This window comes from Danio aesculapii, chromosome 25 (genome assembly GCF_903798145.1).
Source record: "Danio aesculapii chromosome 25, fDanAes4.1, whole genome shotgun sequence".
In the NCBI taxonomy this organism is placed as follows: domain Eukaryota; kingdom Metazoa; phylum Chordata; class Actinopteri; order Cypriniformes; family Danionidae; genus Danio; species Danio aesculapii.
In genome coordinates this window covers 34,466,337-34,488,836 of record NC_079459.1, presented here as the reverse complement: position 1 = coordinate 34,488,836, position 22,500 = coordinate 34,466,337, and the positions used below count along the sequence as shown (strand labels likewise).

The 22,500-nt window shown below is 38.7% G+C and overlaps 1 protein-coding gene across 1 annotated transcript in view; it reads right to left on the bottom strand.

Moving 5' to 3' along the window:
• Positions 1–22,500, bottom strand: part of si:dkey-82f1.1 (DENN domain-containing protein 2A) — an 87,195-nt gene that overhangs the window by 7,602 nt on the left and 57,093 nt on the right. Inside the window, exons 9-15 of the mRNA XM_056452240.1 lie at positions 20,384–20,571; positions 18,389–18,498; positions 15,206–15,275; positions 14,262–14,339; positions 13,487–13,627; positions 13,255–13,403; positions 6,768–6,945 (exon numbers count right to left, since the gene is read on the bottom strand). Coding sequence (XP_056308215.1) covers positions 6,768–6,945; positions 13,255–13,403; positions 13,487–13,627; positions 14,262–14,339; positions 15,206–15,275; positions 18,389–18,498; positions 20,384–20,571 — 914 coding nt within the window. The remainder of the gene's footprint in view (positions 1–6,767; positions 6,946–13,254; positions 13,404–13,486; positions 13,628–14,261; positions 14,340–15,205; positions 15,276–18,388; positions 18,499–20,383; positions 20,572–22,500) is intronic.

Sequence of the window (22,500 nt, the reverse complement as noted above, 5' to 3'; positions counted from 1 at the left end):
AGCGCGGTATATTATTTTATAGCATAGCATAGTATACTGTTGTATTGTGCAGTATAATATAGTGCAGTATATTATATTACAGCATAGTAAATTATATTATAGCATAGTATAGTATACTATAGTGTAGTATAGCATAGTGCAGTATAGTATATTATAGTATAGTATAGTTTGTAGTAGCATAGTATAGTATAACATAGTGCAGTATATTATATTATAGCGTAGCATAGTATAGTACACTATAGTGTAGTATAGCATAGTGCAGTATAGTATAGTGTAGTATAGTTTATTATAGCATAGTATAGTATAGCACGGTATATTATTTTATAGCATAGCATAGTGCAGTATAGTATATTATAGTATTGTATAGTATTGTATAGTTTGTAGTAGCATAGTATAGTATAGCATAGTGCAGTATATTATATTATAGCATAGTATAGTGTACTATAGTGTAGTATAGTATAGTGCAGTATAGTGTAATATAGTTTATTATAGCATAGTATAGTATTGTCACGGATTGGCCAGGCTCTTCCACCAACATCACGCACCGAGCACCTTCACCTGAGTATTAACCACGCACAGCTGCACCCAATCACTCCCATTCACTATATAAGCACACACCTCACTTCACTCAGTGTCCGGTCTCGTTCCTACGAAGCGGACTCTGAGTGAACCACTTCCTAGGTTTCACTCCCCTACGATCTCAGCAATTATACTTAACTTTATTCTGTTTCCTTCTAGTCTGTCCAGTGTTCCCGGTGTCCTGTCAGCGTTGTGTGTCTCGTCAGTCTGTCTTCCCCGCAAGTCCTCTGGTGTGTGCATTCGGTCATCCTTCAGTGTTTGTCATCCCACCTGACAAAGAGGATCATCAGTTCCACTAAACTCCGTTCATCGCTCCATCAATATTCATTAATACTCTACTGTTGGAATAAACATTGTTTATACTCACTCCCCTTGTTTGTCCGTCTGCTTCCGTAACAGAAGACCGGACCTGAAACTACCAACAGCATGAGCACTCACGATCCCCTTCAGGAGTTGGTGGATTCATTGAAGAGAGTGCTACTACCATCTGCTCCACTTCCCGAAGCACCACCAGCACCGAGCACTTCTTCACCGTCCATCCACTCATCCAGTCCCATGGCTCGACCAGCGCCCTACTCTGGCGGGGCGGAGGAGTGCAATGGATTTCTCCTGCAATGTTCTCTGGTATTCACTATGCAACCCGAGTTATACCCTACAGATCGGTCCAAAATCGCTTTCATCATCTCCCTCCTCTCTGGGTCGGCTCTTCGGTGGGCTGAAACCATCTGGCAACAGTCTGGGCCGGTAACAAATTCCATTCAGTCATTCACAAAGTACTTCAAGGAGGTTTTTGGTCGCGCGGATGCTGAAGTAGCAGCTGGAGAACAGCTATACCATCTCAAACAGGGAGCCATGTCCACTCAGGATTATGCTCTCAGGTTCCGAACTCTGGCTGCTGCTAGCGGCTGGAATGAGCGATCTCTCCTCACAACCTACCGGTTCGGACTAGAGCCCAGCCTCCGGTTACAGCTGGCCGCCCTCGACGATACGATGGGATTGGAGAAGTTCATCCAACACTCTCTGCGCTGTTCCGATCGTCTGAGGGTCTACCAGCATGATCCTCCACCAATATCCCAAGCACTCCTCCGTTCGCCAGAGCCAGCCGTCCCTCCAGAACCAGAACCCATGATCATCGAATCTGGTAGACTCACGATCACCGAGCGACAGAGGAGGCTGACCCGGGGTCTGTGCATGTACTGTGGCGCCAAAGGACATGTCAGGCTGGACTGTCCCATTCGTCCAGCACGCTCTGTGGTGAGTTTGTTCAGTTCTCCTATTGAAAAGATGCATCCTCTCACCACTAATGTCCAGTTAACTACCCCTTCTGTCTCAGTTTCAGTCACAGCCCTCATCGACTCCGGGTCAGCAGGAAATTTCATCTCGCACGCCCTCTGTCGCAGACTCCAGCTTAACACAGAAGCCTCGACGCACGTCTATCAGATTCAGCCCATAACCAAAGATATCCATTGTCAGGCACGTATCCATCGAAAATGTGAACCCGTCAATCTCCAAGTAGGACTGCTCCACAAAGAGGAGATTCAATTTCTGGTTCTGGAGGGTGCATCGATGGATATCATCTTAGGGCGCCCGTGGCTGGTGAAGCACGATCCCATCCTCTCTTGGGGCACAGGAGAAATTAAGAGATGGGGAGAAGAATGCCGATCCAGCTGTTTTCCTGATCTACCCTTACAAATTCGAAGACCCCTTACCGTCTACGTCACGTCTGTCGAAAGTCCAGTCGAGAAAATATCCATTCAGATCCCGAAGATCTACTCCTCATACGAGGATGTGTTTTGCCCCAAGAGAGCTTCCCAGCTACCTCCACATCGGCCATGGGACTGCGCCATAGACCTGCTTCCAGATGCTCCTATGCCCAGAGGTAGGATCTACCCGTTGTCCCTTCCGGAGACCAAGGCAATGGAGGAGTACATCCATGAGGCTCTGAGTCAGGGGTATATCCGTCCATCCACGTCACCTGCTGCCTCAAGTTTCTTCTTCGTGGCTAAGAAGGATGGAGGGCTGCGGCCATGTATCGATTACAGAACCCTAAATCAAGGGACAGTCAAGTTCCGGTATCCCCTTCCTCTCGTCCCTGCGGCCCTGGAACAACTCAGATCCGCCAAAATTTTCACCAAGTTGGACCTCCGCAGCGCCTATAACCTGGTGAGAATACGTGAGGGGGACGAGTGGAAGACTGGGTTTGTGACCCCTACTGGACACTACGAGTACCTGGTCATGCCCTATGGTCTGGTTAACGCCCCCTCCGTATTCCAAAACTTCATCCACGAAGTCCTCCGGGAGTTCCTCCATCTCTTCGTCATTGTATACATAGATGATATCCTGATTTACTCCCGGAGTGAGGCCGAACATCGCCACCACGTTGCGGAGGTCCTGAAAACCCTCAGGAAACATCGCCTGTACCTCAAGGCTGAAAAATGCTCCTTCCATTCACCATCTGTTCAGTTCTTGGGGTACATCATCGATCAAAGAGGGGTTCGTATGGACGAGGGGAAGGTCACTTCCGTCATCTCCTGGCCCGAACCAAAAACCATAAAGGAACTCCAACGTTTCCTAGGATTTGCTAATTTCTACCGACGTTTCATCCAGAATTACAGTCTCATCACCGCTCCGCTCACCAACCTGTTGAAAAATAAACCCAAAGCACTACCCTGGCCTCCCGAAGCCGCCGCAGCCTTCCAAAACCTAAAAGAATCCTTCACTCAAGCCCCACTGCTGACTCATCCTGATCCTGACTTGCCGTTTGTGGTCGAAGTGGATGCATCGACCACCGGAGTGGGAGCCATCCTGTCCCAGTACCACGGTACTCCTTCATTACTCCATCCATGTGCCTATTTCTCCCGGAAGCTCAGCCCGGCGGAAAGGAACTATGACATTGGGAATCGAGAACTTCTGGCCATCAAGCTCGCCCTGGAGGAGTGGCGACACTGGTTGGAGGGGGCCAAACATTCGTTCCAGGTGATCACAGATCATAAAAATCTCCAATACCTAAAAGATGCTAAAAGACTCTGTCCTCGTCAGGCCCGTTGGTCATTGTTCTTCTCCAGATTTCAGTTCTCTATCTCATATCGACCAGGTTCAAAGAATATCCGAGCAGACGCACTTTCCAGAATTCACGACCAGCATGAAATTATTGAGACACCGGCCAAGATCCTTCCCGATCAGATCACTATCTGTCCCATCCAATGGTCCGCTCCTACAGTAATCGCCACTCCAGAATCCAGAACTCCGCCGGGCTGTCCCCCCAATCGACGCTTCATCCCTGAAAACCAACGGGTAGATCTCATTCATTCCAGCCATACATCTCTGGGCACAGGACATCCTGGGGCCAACAACACCCTCTCGCTGCTATCCCAACGCTTTTGGTGGCCGAACATGGCGAGGGATGTGAGAAGATACGTCCAGGGCTGCAGAGAATGCGCTATGGCAAAGAGTCCTCGCCATCTACCTGCTGGTAAACTCCATCCCTTGCCCATCCCAAACCGCCCCTGGTCACACCTAGGAGTTGACTTCATGACAGACCTCCCATTGTCTGAAGGTAACACCTGCATTCTAGTCATCATAGATCGATTCTCTAAATTCTGTCGTTTGATTCCTTTGAAAGGTATACCCACAGCCCTAGAGACCGCCGAAAACCTGTTCAACCACGTCTTTCGAAATTTTGGGTTACCAGAAGATATAGTCTCGGATCGAGGACCCCAATTTATCTCCAGACTATGGAGAGCATTCTTCAGACTCCTAGGTGTGACCGTAAGCCTCTCGTCTGGCTATCACCCCCAAACCAACGGCCAGACAGAGAGGAAAATTCAGGAAGTGGGGCGGTTCCTCCGGACCTTCTGTCACGGTCACCAAAACTCCTGGAGCCAGTTTCTGGGCTGGGCGGAATACGCCCAGAATTCCCTGCGGCAACCTACCACCGGACTCACGCCATTCCAGTGCATCCTAGGGTTCCAACCTCCACTCTTCCCCTGGGATGGCGCACCATCTGATGTCCCCGCAGTGGATTACTGGTTCCGGGAGAGCGAGAGAGTCTGGGACGATGCTCATCATCATCTCCAGAGGGCAGTACGCAGAACAAAGGAGGTATCGGATAAGAGGAGGATTCCAGGCCCCATCTATACTCCAGGACAAAAGGTCTGGCTCTCCACCAGAGATATCCGGTTGCGACTGCCCTCCCGAAAATTAAGTCCCAGATTTGTTGGTCCCTTCACCATTCTGGAACAGGTCAACCCCGTCACATACAAATTACAGTTACCACCACAGTACAGAATCCACCCCACATTCCACGTGTCCCTTCTAAAACCCTTTCACGATCCTCTGATTCCCTCCACAGAGCCTGGCCATGAAGAGGAACCTCCTCCCCCCCTGATGTTAGAAGAAGGGGCCATCTACCAAGTCAAGGACATCCTACGGTCCCGGCGTCGTGGTGGTCAGCTTGAATACCTCGTCGACTGGGAAGGATACGGTCCAGAAGAGAGGTCATGGGTCTCCAGATCCGATATACTAGATCCCGCACTTATGGAAGAGTTCCACTCCAATCACCCAGAATTTCCAGCACCTCGAGGACGAGGTAGACCACCACGACGTCGGAGGTTCAGGCCCTCAGGAGCGGGCCCTGGGGAGGGGGGTAATGTCACGGATTGGCCAGGCTCTTCCACCAACATCACGCACCGAGCACCTTCACCTGAGTATTAACCACGCACAGCTGCACCCAATCACTCCCATTCACTATATAAGCACACACCTCACTTCACTCAGTGTCCGGTCTCGTTCCTACGAAGCGGACTCTGAGTGAACCACTTCCTAGGTTTCACTCCCCTACGATCTCAGCAATTATACTTAACTTTATTCTGTTTCCTTCTAGTCTGTCCAGTGTTCCCGGTGTCCTGTCAGCGTTGTGTGTCTCGTCAGTCTGTCTTCCCCGCAAGTCCTCTGGTGTGTGCATTCGGTCATCCTTCAGTGTTTGTCATCCCACCTGACAAAGAGGATCATCAGTTCCACTAAACTCCGTTCATCGCTCCATCAATATTCATTAATACTCTACTGTTGGAATAAACATTGTTTATACTCACTCCCCTTGTTTGTCCGTCTGCTTCCGTAACAAGTATAGCGCGGTATATTATTTTATAGCATGGTATAGTATACTATAGTATAGTGCAGTATAATATAGTGCAGTATAGTATATTATAGCATAGTATAGTATACTATAGTGTAGTATACTATAGTGCAGTATTGTTTATAAAGCAAAGTATAGTATAGCATAGTGCAGTACATTATATTATAGCATAGCATAGTATAGTATACCATGGTATAGTGCAGTATAGTATAGCATTGCATAGTATAGTGCAGTATTATATAATATATTGCTTTATAGTATAGTGTAGTACAGTATATTATAGTGCAGTAAAGTATAGTATAGTGCAGTATAGTATAGTGCAGTATTATATAATATATTGCTGTATAGTATAGTGTAGTACAGTATATTATAGTGCAGTAAAGTATAGTATAGTGCAGTATAGTATAGTGCAGTATTATATAATATATTGCTGTATAGTATAGTGTAGTACAGTATATTATAGTGCAGTAAAGTATAGTATAGTGCAGTATAGTATAGTGCAGTATTATATAATATATTGCTTTATAGTATAGTGTAGTACAGTATATTATAGTGCAGTAAAGTATAGTATAGTGCAGTATAGTATAGTGCAGTATTATGTAATATATTGCTGTATAGTATAGTGTAGTACAGTATATTATAGTGCAGTAAAGTATAGTATAGTGCAGTATAATATAGTGCAGTATTATATAATATATTGCTGTATAGTATAGTGTAGTACAGTATATTATAGTGCAGTAAAGTATAGTATAGTGCAGTATAGTATAGTGCAGTATTATATAATATATTGCTTTATAGTATAGTGTAGTACAGTATATTATAGTGCAGTAAAGTATAGTATAGTGCAGTATAGTATAGTGCAGTATTATATAATATATTGCTGTATAGTATAGTGTAGTACAGTATATTATAGTGCAGTAAAGTATAGTATAGTGCAGTATAGTATAGTGCAGTATTATATAATATATTGCTGTATAGTATAGTGTAGTACAGTATATTATAGTGCAGTAAAGTATAGTATAGTGCAGTACAGTACAGTGCAGTATATTCTGACCTCCTCCAGCGGGAGCTCTTTGAGGCGGGTCAGTGAGCTGGACAGAAGCCCCACGATGAAGGGTGTCGGTGTGCAGACGATGTCCATCATCGCTGGAGGCAGAACCGGGATGTAGGTGTGCTGCCAGGTGAACGGGTACAGCAGAGCCACCACAGCATGACAACACTGGGACAGAGTGCTGGAGACAGAGAAAGAGACAGACAGAGAGCTGCATTTACACATTTACATCAGCAGGTGGCAGAACACAGCAGTCAAACAGAGCTCCTCAGCAAAACAATCCAATTTAATTAATAAAAAGTACAAATGCTTTCAATAACCCGGTAAATGGTGCATGTGCTGGATCATCTACTAAATATTAGTATTAATAGTCATAATAGTATCATAGTCTGTAAGTTTATTATCTGTTTGTATTTATATTCTATCTCAGATGTTGTTGTTATGTACATAGATAACTATAGCTCATTTTATGTACACCTTTTTACATAGTTTCATTCTGTTTCAACATACTCAATGTGGCATGGAATAAAGCAGCATTCTCCCACAATCTCACGTGTTGTTAGAGTTTATCTGTATGTCTAACTTTGAGAAGAGAGACACCGGAGTGAGGGCAGAATAGTGCATAAACTAAATATTTTTAAAAAAATGTGTTGTACATATTGTTGCATTTTAGATGTGCATTGTGATGCTAAATTAGGAATATTTTCCTTCCCACATTTTTTATAAATATAATGCAAGATTTAATGAAAATTAATGAGAATAAATAAATAATAAATAACTGGAAACTAACCAACTACATAACTTCAGTAAATAAAATAATAATAAAAGATACGAAATATAAATTGACAATTCATTAAATAATTTACTGTACAGATCATGATTGATTTAGGAATTAAAAGCAGAATACTTTTTTAATTATTATTATTTTTTAAATTGCACAAAAAAAAAATCGTTAACTGAGATATCAAAAATTTAACTTAATCAGCTCATATTTCTCCTTTTCGTTTACTTTATATAAACTAAATTAAACTTATTTCAGTCGATATGAAAAATAATTACCTGATTAAATTGTTGAGTTTTTGATATTTCAATTCATGTACATTTTTTTAAACAATAAAAAAAGTAATTCCAAACAATACAAAGCAAGTTTTAGGATTTAAAGAAAAGTTTTTAAAACATATTTTAATAAATGACCCTATATATATATATATAATCTGATCAGGAAACCACTGATATCAAACACAAAAATTGCATTATGTGTCGTCCCAGAAATATGAGCAGAAATCTGCATCGAAATGAATTTTTAATGGGTGTAAAATAATAAAAAAATTTATTTAATTCAAAATTAATTAATTAATTATATATATATATATATATATATATATATATATATATAATATATATATATATATATATATATATATATATATATATATATATATGTATATATACAACACTGCACTGTAAAATGAATTTTATTTAAATTAATTTAATTTTACTTATTTTACACCCATTAAAAATTCGTTTCGATGCAGATTTCTGCTCATATTTCTGATACGACACATAATGAAATTTAGTTTTTGTTATCAGTGATTTCCTGCTGTGTCCATCGTCTGTAAAAGGACATTTATTTTATCCGTTAAATGATCTGTTTAGGGAGGAAGCATGTTTGATGATCCCTAATAAGAGATGCAGCGCTTTTGTCACAACCAGAACTTCATGTCTCTCCGCGTTCCGCTTTTTCCAAAGAAAAAACATGGGATTGACTTTTGCTCCCAAGGCGACTATAAAACACTACAGCATTTTTTCCATATCTGCTGGAGCTGTGAAAAACACTACCACGAGCTGCACTCTTTCCTTCTGACCGTCTCATATCTTTTATTTTCCCCTTGGTTTACACACATACTGTACGCGCACACATCTGCAAATACACGTGCACGCAGACACAACTATGCATGCATGCACACAGAAACACATGCACACACTAATAGACACACTAACATGCACACACAAACACGTATGCAAAGACATGCACAAACAAACACACAAACAAACACACAAACAAACACACACAGATACAGATGCAGAAAAATAATCAAAGCTTAACACTTCTTAGCTCACAATCTAAAGATAAACAAGCTATTTTTCAATACTGCCAGCGAGCACTTATGCCATCAATAGGCTACATCTTCAAGAAAATGACAAGGCCATAAAAAACATGATATTTCATGATTATAAATAATATATAACTTCCATATAATTTTGTAGATATTTTATATATAGACTTTAATGTCTGGAATAACCATTTTTATTATTATTAAAGGTGCAGTAGGCGATCTGCCTAAATGCTAACCGGTTAGCATAATAGCTTTGAAAACACAATCCCTCCCTAGCCGTACAAAGCCACGCCTCCTGAAGAACGCGCTCATTAAAAGGCTCGTTTCCACTGACTGGTACGATACGGTTCGGTACGGGTCATCTTTATCAGGCTTGCGTTTCCACTAACAAGGGCACCCTTTTGGTGGGCGTGGTGTATGACAGAAAGTTTCAGTCGACGTCATTCTCGCTCAAGGAAATGTCTACAATAAAGCTGTACAGGTCACTTACATATCATATGAAAAGCTCTTCTCACAACACAGATGCTTCATACACATTAATACTTGTGTAGAAATGTTCATTACTAACTTTTCAATGAACATGAGTTGATTATAACTGCAGATCAATGATAGTTTGAAACAGCCTACTGTAACGTCTGTAATTATATTAAATAACTAAATAAATGAACATATATAAACACATACAGCCCCTTACAGTCTCCGATATGTTACCAACTACAGAAGAACTACATATAGCAGACATTTCGTCAGTATTTAGGTTCAAAAGAACACAAAATATAGCCTACAGTCAGTGTAAACCTCTCATCTGTGTCTGTAATCTTCAGCAGCACATGTAGCCTCTGTTAGAGAGTAATTCCATCATTCTGAATTCATATTAGTCCAAAAGGTGAAGATAATAAGTTAGTTATACATGACATTTTGTTCATGTTTGCTGAGAAATAACGTGCTCCTTTTTTTCCGGCTTCTCCTTTGTTTCTTCACGCTTCACTCTCGCGTTTGTCAGTGTCTGACAGGATCGGGTTTCAAAAGCACGTCAATAATCAAGCGCAGGTTATTATCATCAGCTCAAGAAGTTTGTTATTTCAGATATAATGTTAGACACGCGCGAGCGCTAGCAAGAAAGTGTAACCGCTCGCGCCTCAGACTGGCTCGTAAAAAACTACGGGGCACAGGGTAAATCTGCTCTACTCCATGGCTTTGTGGCTGTTTATCAAGACGACGACAAGGTTTGTTTGAGCCCGGATCGACCATGGCTCGTTATTATAAATAATTCCGCTGTAATGTCTCGGCTCGTCGGCTGTGTATTTCAAACATGGCGGTTTTTTTGTTTTCATTCTGGCTTGTTGCGTAAGCAAATGACGCCTCTCTGTAAACCAATAGCGTTCAGCTGCGCGTCTAGCTCCGCCTTTTGGTACCCTTTCTCGTGTTTGGTACCCTTTCAAAAGGGTGCCGAAAAAGTGGTACGGTTCGGTTCGGTACGGTACGCTTTTTGACAGTGGAAACGGCTATAAAAGCGTACCAAACCAAACCGAACCGTACCGTACCACTCAGTGGAAACGAGCCTAAAGATGACAGAGACACACTAGATCATGTCATTCACCAGTTAGAAAACTTTATAGTACTTTATAATACTACAATTCCCAATGAGAAACTGTATTATATCTCGCACGTTTTCAGTTGTGCAGCAAGCTAAACTTGTCATAATGAGCAATATTTCATGCCTGCAAGGATCACTGCTCACTCTCTTAAGCGCCCCTAAAGCGACTACTGTATGTTTGGTGGTTGGCCGGCGGTGTGCAGGAATTACACTTATTACTAAGCCATACTGGCATGCTATTTCAGATTGAATATTCAGAGTAGCTGTAAACAATATAGGGAGCGCGTTACAGGCTGTCATTGCTCAAAAATGAACTAATGGGAATATAAAACCAACTTCAGCTCAGTAAAGCAGGATAGGCGGAATAGCGCTGTTTACTGATGTTTTGTTGTTAAACTAAATAAAAATAACTTATGAAACTGAAAATAGTCACATCGATCTTTCACCGGGAGATTTCAGTGGCTGAACAACACTTCTGTGCATATAACCCATTCATAACAACACAATCTACATCAGCTTTGCTTGACTGAAATAGTTTTAAAACAGAACATGACCTGTCTAACAGAAACACTTCAGCCATGGTGTCGTCCTTCCTCCAGCATGCAAAATACAAAACTAACTCCAATATTGATTCAGGATTTTAAAAAGTTTTGATTTAGCATGTTTTTACCCCCCCCCCCCCCCCTTCCCCTCTCTCTCTCAAAATTCAGTTCAGTAGCTGCTTTATTGGCATGACAAATGTTACAAATGTATTGCCAAAGCATTTATAAAGTTTAGATTAAAAAGATATATACATATAATTAAATAAAAATATTAATTATAGATCAAATTATTAATATGTATCATATTAATTCAATTCAATAGTTGCTTTATTGGCATGACAAATGATACAAATGTATTGCCAAAGCATTTATAGGGTTTACATAAAAAAGTAACATACATATATAATAAAAACAGTACACACAATAGATAGTAGTGGTAAAAAGAAATAACATAATAAAAATAATACATATATTTATTATTAAAAATAATAATTATTATTATTATTAAATAAAATATGAATAATATATCATAATATTCAATATATCATGTTTATGTATTTCAAGTTATCATATTATTATTCATATATATCAATAAAATAATAATAGATCAGAATCACAACAAAAAATTTCTGAAGGCAATCACCTACTGCAAAACATTCAATTGTCACAGCCTTTGGCTGTAGTGTCCTGGTGTGGACCCTAGAGGGCACTTTGTTGTATGCTGTTGAAGTTAACAACTTCAGTCCCCATAATTCTTTGCTGCTGCGATTTCTATATTATGTGCTGGTGTTTGTCATTTGTGTTCTTATTTAATCCTTTTGTGTTTGGTTTTTCAATGTTTCTGGATTGCGTTGTGATACTGTTGGTTCTTTGCTTTGTTTCTAGTGTTGTTTCTAGTGTCTAGTGTGTTGCAGACCAGTGCTGTAGTCCTAAACAAAAAGGTGGTGTACTATTACCCACCCAATCCAAATTTTAAAGTAGGCAAAGAAACGATGAAAGACAATGTTTCTTTGATTCATTAGCTATATATATATATATGCACACACACACACACACCCCCACACACACACACACACACACACACACTAAACAACAGTTACCTGCAACTATTGACTTCCACAGAAGAAAAAACTTAAGCTATGAAAGTCAATGGTTACAGGTGTCCAGCTTTCTTCGAAATATCTTCTTTTGTGTTAAATAAATAAAGACAAATCAGTTTGAAACAAGTAAAGGTTGAGTAAATGATGACAATAGTCATTTTTCTGGGTGAACTATTCGTTTAAAAATATTTGTAAAAATTATTCATTTTAATGCCAATTCAATTATCCTTAGCTAATAGTGACCCCAGCAGACTTGGAGATTGGCTGAGTATATTGAGCTGTATTTAAATGTATATGAGCCTCATTAAATATATATAATAATATGCAGATATTCCAACAATCTTATCGATAAACACACCTTGTGCTCACAGCTGTGGTTTGCTGAGTAAATGGAAAACGATTTTATATAAAACATTTAAAGAGGACTGAGGCGGTCATTTAGTGATGTACAGTTCATAAGGTAATCGCAAAAAAAGTTTTAGGGGGGCCGAATGGAAATATAGGAGTGCTAAAGGGACACCCTTGCTGTTTTTATTTTTACTTGAAAGTTTCAGCAAGACATCATTCGGTTGATTTGTTGTGATCTCCGAAATGTTCTCACAGCTGCTGTGGTCTTCAGGGGGCGGGGAATGGCGCAAATTTAAAAAAAAAAATGCACCAATTGCAACAAATAAAGATTAAAAAATACATTTGGTATAGAGTTAAAGGAGACGCGAATACACATACTGTAAATTAGGGAAGTCTAATCACCAAAACAAGTGAGTATACCGAGGGTATACGCAATTATTGATCCTCAGAAGTGGTAATACCCAAACAGCTAGTGGAAAAACGTAGGCATACTGAGTATACGTGCATATAGCCCTGACTACACCACTGTTGCAGACTGAATATTCAACCAGAGCATAGGTCTCAAACTCAATTCCTCTCTTCACGGTTTCGCTCCAACCCAAATCAAACGCAGCTGATGCAACTAATCAAGGCGATCGAGACTCTTTTGAACACCTCGATTATTTAGATCAGCTGTGTTTGATTAGGGTTGGAGCGAAACTGTGCAGAGCTGCGGCCCTCCAGGAATCCAGTTTGAGAACTATGAACTTGAGTATTCGAGCGACTCAAGATAATAAAGACTTATACCTGAGTTTATCTGCAGTAAAGATGACCCGTCGCTCCAGCAGAAGAGAAGCAAAGACCCGCAGAAGCAGACGCAAGCTCAGAGAGGAAAACAAACACTCGAAATCCACATGTTCCAGACGGGAATCTGAGGGCCGGCACAGATCTATCACCTGCAAACGGACACACACACACCTTCAGCTGCTCTGTGGAGATGTTTAGGGTTTTCTGACACATGCCCGGGCTTGATTCTGACCTCTGTTCCGGAACCCGGAAGGAAGTTCTTGATGCTGATGGTTCGTCCCGGAGCTGGAAATGGAGCCTCCATGATTCCTCTCATAAACGGCTGGACCAGTGCTGGAGAGATGGCCCGTCTCTTCTCCACTTCATCCAGGATCTACAACACACGAAAATACAATAATGGTGGCTCAGTGGTCAGCACTGTCACCTCACAACAAGAAGGTTGCTGGTTCAGATCTAGTTGGCATTTCTGTGTGGAGTTTGCATGTTCTCCCCGTGTTGGCGTGGGTTTCCTCCGGGTGCTCCGGTTTCCCCAACACTCCAAACACATGCGCTATAGAGGAATTGAATAAACTAAATTGGCCATATTGTATTGAGTGTGAATGAGTGTTTATGGGTTGTAGCTGGAAGGGCATCCGCTGCGCCAAACATATGCTGGATAAGTTGGCGGTTCGTTCCACTGTGGCAACCCCTGATGAATAAAGGGACTAAGCCAAAGGAAAATGAATGAATGAATATATATATTATTACTAGCACTCATTTAGTAATCATTAAACACCTTTGGAAAAGAAATGATAACATTACCAGTAAACAAGCGTTGTTAAATTTATAATTGTAATAAAAATGCATTGATTCAATTAATAATCCTTTGATTGCATTGATTCAATTAATAAATGTCCTTCCTGAGGATTCTTCCAGATCATTTTACCTCAGAGATGATATATTTGCATATTACTTGCATATTACAAATGCATAAGCACAGTGAGTCCACTGAAATGCAGATGAAATACCTTAGAGAACAGATCAAAACAGCCCAGTCTGCTGACAATACAGTAAACCTCAGGTAAACGCCTTCCTTTACCACTGGGCTGAAAACACACACACACAAAACACTGATGAGACTGGCAAAATGTCAATTAAAGACATAAGATAACACAAAAAAGTATTCAACATGAAGTCATGTGACCATGTATATTGCTTCCGTTTGCCTTTTTAAACACAATAGGTGCTTAATTTAGTGAAGGATTGAATAAAATGTATGTCATTTCATTCTGAAGCCATCACCATATAACATGACAACAAAAAATCCAAGATATTCCATAACTTAACAATACATGAATAATAAAATTCCTCGAATTTCAGTGTCTACAATGTAAGTTTTATGAAGAAAGGAATAAAAGGGCATGGTGAAAAAATCATGATAATAGCAAAACCATAGACTGTTTTTTTGTTTTTTTTCTTCAAGAAACTGTATAATATAACTTAAAATACAGTAAAAGATAACAGTTCTTTTACACAATAATCACATTAGATGCACAAGATAAAGAACAAAACCAAAATACAATACATAAAATAAACAAATAAAAATAAATAAATACAATAAAAATTTAAAAGTGCAATAAAAGGAAATAACTATTCAAGTAGCAAAAAAGATCTCATCATATTTGCTCAAGAGAGAAGCACATTTCTTATTTTCAATTAAAAAAACCATAGACTGTAAAATATGCGACATTAAAAATAACATTTTATTATCATTTATTAACATTTTATTATCTCAATGTTATTTAGATAAATGGAGAGTAGCATATAAAACAACAAACACAAATCCATGACATTTCATAACTTAGTCAAAAATAAATAAATAAATGAATAAAATTCCCTGATTTTCAATGTCTGCATTATAACTTTCATGATGTTTTGGAAAAATTCCCATGAGAAAAAGAGTAAATCTCACCAATAAACGTCGACAATACCCAAATCTCCGGCTGCCATCTTCTCCAGTTAAGACGAATGAGAATGTCTCACTATAAAGAACAGATTCATTTAGGTTTAAAATCACACTGTTGCTACCCTTTTGGGATATTTTTCTTCTAAAAATTCAACCATGTCCTTTAGTGACACTGTTTGGACTCAATCCTACAAATGTATTAGCCTTTTACTTAATTATTGCTAAGAGGATTTTACTACTGAACTGGAAAAACCCTTCTCCGCCCAACTACTTTCATTGCATGTATACTGTAGCAGTTTATTCAAATAGAGAAAATTACATATACAATTAATGGCAAAACAGAAGATTTCTATACAGTTTGGCAACATTTTCTGCTATATTTTTTTAAATAGTTTCTTTTTATATATATGTAACCCGTCTTACATATCTAACCCTGTCTGTATCTGTCTTTTTTGTCTTACTTTTGAATAATAAAAACTCGTCCAAGAGTGTCTTCAGAAAAGAAATTGTCTGATATCTGACATTTGGGTACTATTATTGACCGATCTTTAAACTTTGAGGCAAACTGTAATGCTGTGTGCAAGAAGGGGCATCAGCGGCAATATTGTCTTAGGAAACTATCACGTTTTCACAGTGGCCCCAATATGCTTCCTCTTTCCTATCGTGCTCCTATTGAGTCTATTCTATCCTTCGCTCTAGTGGCATGGTTTGGAGGTGTGTGTCTTAAAAACAGGAATAGACTCAGGTTGTTAGGTGGTCTAGCAGGTTGATTGGTGAATCACAGCTAAGTATTGAATCCCTGTATAGTAGGCAGCTTTTAGCATTAGTAGCTGTAGCTCTCATCCTCTGTCTGAGGAGTTCATCCTGCTCCCTTTGGGTCAAATGTTTCAGATGCTTTTTTGTAGGACAAAACGGTTCAGGAATAGCTTTGTTTCAACATCTTTTGTCGCTCTGTAAATAAATTTTAATCTTTTATAAGGAGCTTTGTATGTGTATATGTGGGTATGTATATGTGGGATTTAATTGTTCGTATCAAATGTTCGTATCAAAGAATCTACCTATGGGTACTAATAAAGTCAACTAACTAACTTTAAAATAAAGTCACCATTTGTTCAGCACACTGTACTTTTTCTGTCATATATACTAACAATTGTGAATAACTATTGATCTACATAAAAATATATGTTATGTCAACAAGATTCGCTAAAATGTCATGTCTACATGTTTAACTGAGTTTTCTGGACAAACATTTTTGTGTTGAACAGGAATATTGATATTTATTTTGCTTGTCAGAGGGTTGACACAGTGGCGCAGTTGGTAACACAGTCGCCTCCAGGGGCGTAACAGCCATTTTAAAAGTGGGGGGGGACAGCTGTATGGTCACCCAGACGTGATTAATGATTTATTAGCAATAAAGTTTATTTAATAATCTTTTAACCAAAATTCTAAAATAATTACAAAATATTAATAATAACAATAAATAAACAGAACCACACACATTTAAATTAAGCATTACTCTGTGTGAAAATATTTTTAAATACTACAATACAATTTCAAAATTGCAAGTTGATACTTGTGTGAGTGTGTGTGTATACATACATACATACATACATACATACATACATAGTTGAAGTCAGAATTATTAGCCCTTCTGTTTATTTTTCCCCAATTCACATAAACGTGTAAATGATCGTGATCTATAATGTGAGATGGACGTCCCCATGTTTACTTGCGGCCGATGCGTCATTCATAAAAGCAGAACACGCAGTTTTCAACACGTAAAAATTCACCAGTTACTCCTCAAATACATGCAAGTACGTGGCTGGTGAACTTAGAGAGGAGTAGATTCAACTTTATAGTTACTTTCAGTATGTGTATCTGATATGATTAAAACACTGGCAAATTATATTGGAATGGATTGTTAGACTTCCTTGTGTGTTTTACAAACTCTAAAGTTCTTGTTTTACTAGTACTTGTGTGCCTCACAGCAAGAAGGTTGCTGGTTCGAGACCCGGCTGGGTCAGCATCCCTGTGTTCAGGTGTGTTTTCTCTGGGAGCTCTGGTTTCCCCCACAGTCCAAAGACATGCGGTACAGGTGTTTGAATGTGAAAGGGTGTTTCCCAGTACTGGGTTGCAGTTGGAAGGGCATCTGCCGTGTAAAACATATGCTGAATAAGTTGGCGGTTCATTCCACTGTGGTTACCACAGATGAATAAACAGACTAAGCCAAAGGAAAATGAATGAAGTAGTAAGTTTTTACTTGAACTCTTTCATTATTAAGTAAAATAGTTAAAAACAGGATGATATGCTAACTAGTACTAATTACTTATTTTACAAATAAAAAAAAATCATCCAGAATTGACTCAATAGCAGTAACTGTTGCTTCAGTTGATGTGACAAGAATATCTTTGTTAGTACAATACAATAATCAACACTGCATGAATAAACAAAATTATGTTAGCTGAACAAAACTTTTTTACTGAGAAAAACTAAGAAACAGTTGTTGAGACAACTCAAAGTTCTTACTGCATCAAGTTGCCTTGTTTTTTTATGTTTTCTCAACAATTAATTTTTTACAGTGTGTGTTACTTAGGTGTCATTTGTTAATTTATTATTATTTTTATTTATATATTTTTGTTATTGTTTTGCTTTTTCTTTTGTTGTTGTTGTTTACTTTCTTTATTCTCCTCTGAATATGGTTCAGAGAGTAAGGAATGTGTTTAATTCCCACCCAATATTTTTTTCTTCAATATTGTGAAATTAATGTATTATGGTTTTTCTTTCCCACACTTGTAATAAGTCTCTGATTTAGAATTGCCAATAAAAAGAGTTCAATTAAAATCACACTGTTAATGATATTTGTAAATTACACAGTATTTAACCGTAATATACTGTTTTTTACAGTTATGCAGCATGTTACTGTATATTTTAAAGCTGCATTATGAAAATGACTGTATATTGTGAAGATATACAACACTGTCAATACATGCACAGCAAGATAAACAGTGCTGTGTAAAAACAGTATTTTTGCTGTAACTGATTTACAGTAAGTTACTAGCGAAACTGTTTACAGTTCATGTCCTATTGAGGAACTGATTCCCAAACAGCACCAAAAAAAAAGCATTTATTTTAACAGATGTGCTGCTGATCATTTTGCGAGGCCGTAAAGTGTGTGTGTGTGTTCAATACCTGGGGAAATTGTCCACAGGTGCCCAGTCTTTAGCATCAGGGAAACAGAACTGCGGGATCACTTTCAGCTGGTCTTCAGCTTCTCGCATGAACTTAAAGCTTCGCTCCAGCTAATAAGAGATAAGAGGAAGAAATACAAATGCATGAGCAACGTGTGAGATAGAAAACCTTTGGAGACAATCCCTGCATCCAGATATGCCTACTTTTAAAATACACATTATTTTCCCGCATGTGAAATTGTAATTCATTTTCAAGTGATGTTTAAGAGAGGACAGAATATTTCTTATCATATTTTTCTTCAGGAGAAAGTCTTAGTGGTAACACTTTACAATAAGGCTAATCAGTTAATGCATTTACTAACATTAACTAATCATGAACAACACTTGTACAGCTTTTATTAATCATAATTCAACATTTATTAATGCATTATTAACATCTAAGTCCATGCTTGTTAACATTAGTTAATGCATCGTGAGATAACATGAATTAACAATGAACAACTGTATTTTCATTAACAAACGTTAACTAACATGAACAAATACTGTAGTAAATGTATTGGTTATTGTTTGTTCGTATGTTAGTAAATGCATTAATTAACATGAACTAATGAACCTCATTGTAAAGTGTGACCGTCTTATTTCTTATAGTTAAGCTGAAATAAGCAGTTTTTTACATTTTTAATATTATGCATTGTATCATTGCATATATTCAATGTGATGCATTGTACATTGATGCGATTATCTATGCTACACATATTCATGCTGTATATGTACTTTTTAAAGACACAACAGGTGGGTATGGTCAAATCAAAATGCACTAATAGATAGCAGTATAGTTGCATTTAATTGCAAATATTGCTAGTTTTCTGAATTTATGCAAAGCATGCACATGAAGAATTATCTGATCAAAAAGGCACAAATTTTATGCCTTTTCAGGGAATAAATCTGAACACTGGATGAAGCCAGTGTCAAAAATCCTGATTCATTTTGTTGACATTTTGAATATTAAGGTTTTTAGACCTATATCTGTTTTATTACATCATAAATCACAAAATTTTTTTAAATAAAAGACTTTTTTTTTTTTAAATAAAATGCTGTGTAAAACCAGACTAATGTTTAATGAACAAACCCTACATTAAAAACCTTCAGAATAGAGAGAGGAATAAAACTATTAAGTTTGTTATAACACCAGAGCTGCTGTAATGGAGAACAAACTAATAACGGATGCATTGTATGATGAAGTAAATCCAAATGCATCATTCTTTCATTCATTCATTTTCTTTTTGGCTCAATCCCTTTATTCATCAGGGGTCACCACAGCGGAATGAACCGCCAACTTATCCAGCATACGTTTTACACAGCGGATGCTCTTCCAGCTGCAACCCAGTACTGGGAAACACACATACACTCTCATTCACACTCATACATTATGGCCAATTTTACTTACCCATTTCACCAATAGCGCATGTATTTGGACTGTGGGGGAAACCGGAGCACCTGGAGGAAACCCATCCCAACACGGGGAGAACATGCAAACTCCACACAGAAATGCCAACTGGCCCAGCCGAGGCTCAAACCAGTGACCTTCTTGCTGTGAGGCGACAGCGCTACCCACTGCGGCACCACGATGCCCACAAATACATCAGTGCATAATAATAATAAATGATTGAAATATTTTTATGTTTAATTAGCATATTTTAATAAGTTAATCAGGTTTCAACTCAATTTTTAGGTCATACAAAGTTTATCTTCATTTTTTTTGTCAGTTTGATTGATGTAAGTTGAAATGACTAGAAAAGTTCATTTGATTCAACTCAAAAATGTAAGTCAGCAAAACATTTTTTCAGTGTAAAGTTTTCTGTCAACTAATCTTAAAAATAAAAAATTGACCAGTGCATTAACATTTTTTTTTGCTTTGTAATATCTTGGCTTAAAAAAGATTTAAAAAAAAGAGATCAGACTTGTTTTCTCTCTTATTTTTGAAAGAAAAATGTACCTTAAGTGGAAACTGCTGTGTGACTTCTGGTAAATACGGCACGCCGGCTTTGGTCTTATGGAGAGCCACAACCAGGAAGTATTCAAACAGCTTCCTCTCTTGAAGATCCATTAAGTCCCGCTCCAGAGTGCGATATCGACCCGTCTGCTTCAGCATAGACTGGACCGACACTAACCTCTGACTGTGAGCTGATGAAAATAATGACGAGGAAAAAGAATAATCAAAGATTAACTTATATAAAAAATATTTTGCCGAATAGGACTATTAACACACACACACACACAAACACACACACACATACAGAATTTTCCCAAATGACATTTAACAGAGCAAAAAAAAATTTCACAGTGTTTCCTATAATATTGTTTCTTCTGGAGAAAGTCTTATTTGTTTTATTTCAGCTACAATAAAAGCAGTTTTGAATTCTTATGAAACCAATTTTAAGGTCAATATTATTAGCCCCCTTAAGCGATATTTGTTTCTGATAGTCTACAGAACAAACCACTGTTATACAATGACTTGCCTAATTAAATAATCTGCCTAACTAACCTAACCAACCACCTGTAGAACACACTCCTCCTGTCTTAATGCACCCGACATTTTGTTAGAAATACTCATATGCTTTACATGTTTGTTTCTATGTTTGTTTATATAACTACTATTTTCATTTATAGCACTTTATTTTTGCATTGAAATTTAATATCTCGTTTTACACTATGAACAGCAGCTATGCTAATTATTTTCAACTGGGGATACTCGTTCCGAGGCCTCTAGAGATTGTGCAGCGCCATTGATGTGATACAAGACCTGTGAAGAGATGATGCCAACCTTAGTGGACTTCTAGAGGTCCCCATAATCCTGGACAAGGCCGTATCCTGAGCAGATGCTGTGGCGTTCATGGAGGAGTGGAGAACATGAGACTGATTCCTGAAAGACCGCAGTGACAGACGAGTTCCTGCATTGATCCTGTGGGCTAGCCTGAACACCTGCCGGTGACCTATCCACACCTGAAACTTATTTACGATGGACGTCCAGCGTTCTCCAGCCTCCTAGATTGCAGCTCTGCACAGGAAGTTTGGCCAGAGGAGAAATGCCCAACTGAGCCTGGTTTCTCTCGAGATTTTTTTCCCTTCACTTTCGTCAATTGGTGAAGTTTGTTCCCTGCCAGTGGCTTGCTTGGTTTGGGACTTGTGGAGCTGCGCATCGCTGGATTTGCTCTTCAGTGTTTGGACTTTCAGCAGTGAAAATTAAACCACACTGAACTGAACTGAACTGAAATTCAACTCTGAAAACTGGACTGACAGTTTTAATTTACTTGAACTTCTATGTTAAGTCTCTTTCAAAGTCAAAGTTTATTTATAAAGTGCTTTTTAAAACAACAAGTGCTTACCAAAGTGCTGTACACACATACACCATTTAAAACAAAGGACAAATACAACAGACACATGACTCTCATATGGTATTAAGAGCCAAAGAGTTAAAATGGGTTTAAAGACTAGATTAAAAAACAGAAAGGGTTGCGGCCTGCCTAACGTGGGGAGGCAAATTATTCCAAAGTTTTGAGGCCAATTTAGTCAATTTAGTCACCCTAGCAAGCACAGGGAGAACATGAACTCCACACGGAAATGCTGTCCATCCGGGTAGAGACCTGAGCCAGAGGCATTCTTGCTGTGAGGCCACAGTGCTAGCCACTGGGCCGCCGTGCTGCCCTATAGAGGAAAAAGGAGGAGATGGGGTGGAAGGGGGGATTCTTCAAGACGAAGATGACTAACGGTAAGATGCTTGGTTATTTATACTGAGTTAGGAATCGTCTGATTGGTGGTTCGGACATTAGTTTGACTCGGGGCCAGCCGTGTCAATCATAAGCATGTGATCCTCTCGAAATTAGTTTATAATTAAACTTCACAAAGATGAATTGAATTGAATTAACCTAGTTTAGCCTTTAAATGTCACTTTAAGCTGAATACTAGTATCCTGGAAAATATCTAGTCAAATGCTGTCATCATGGCAAAGGTAAAAGAAATCAGTTATTAGAGATGAGTTATTAAAACTATTATGTTCAGAAATCTTCTCTCCGTTAAACAGACATTGGGGGGGGGGGGGGGGGGGGGGGGGGG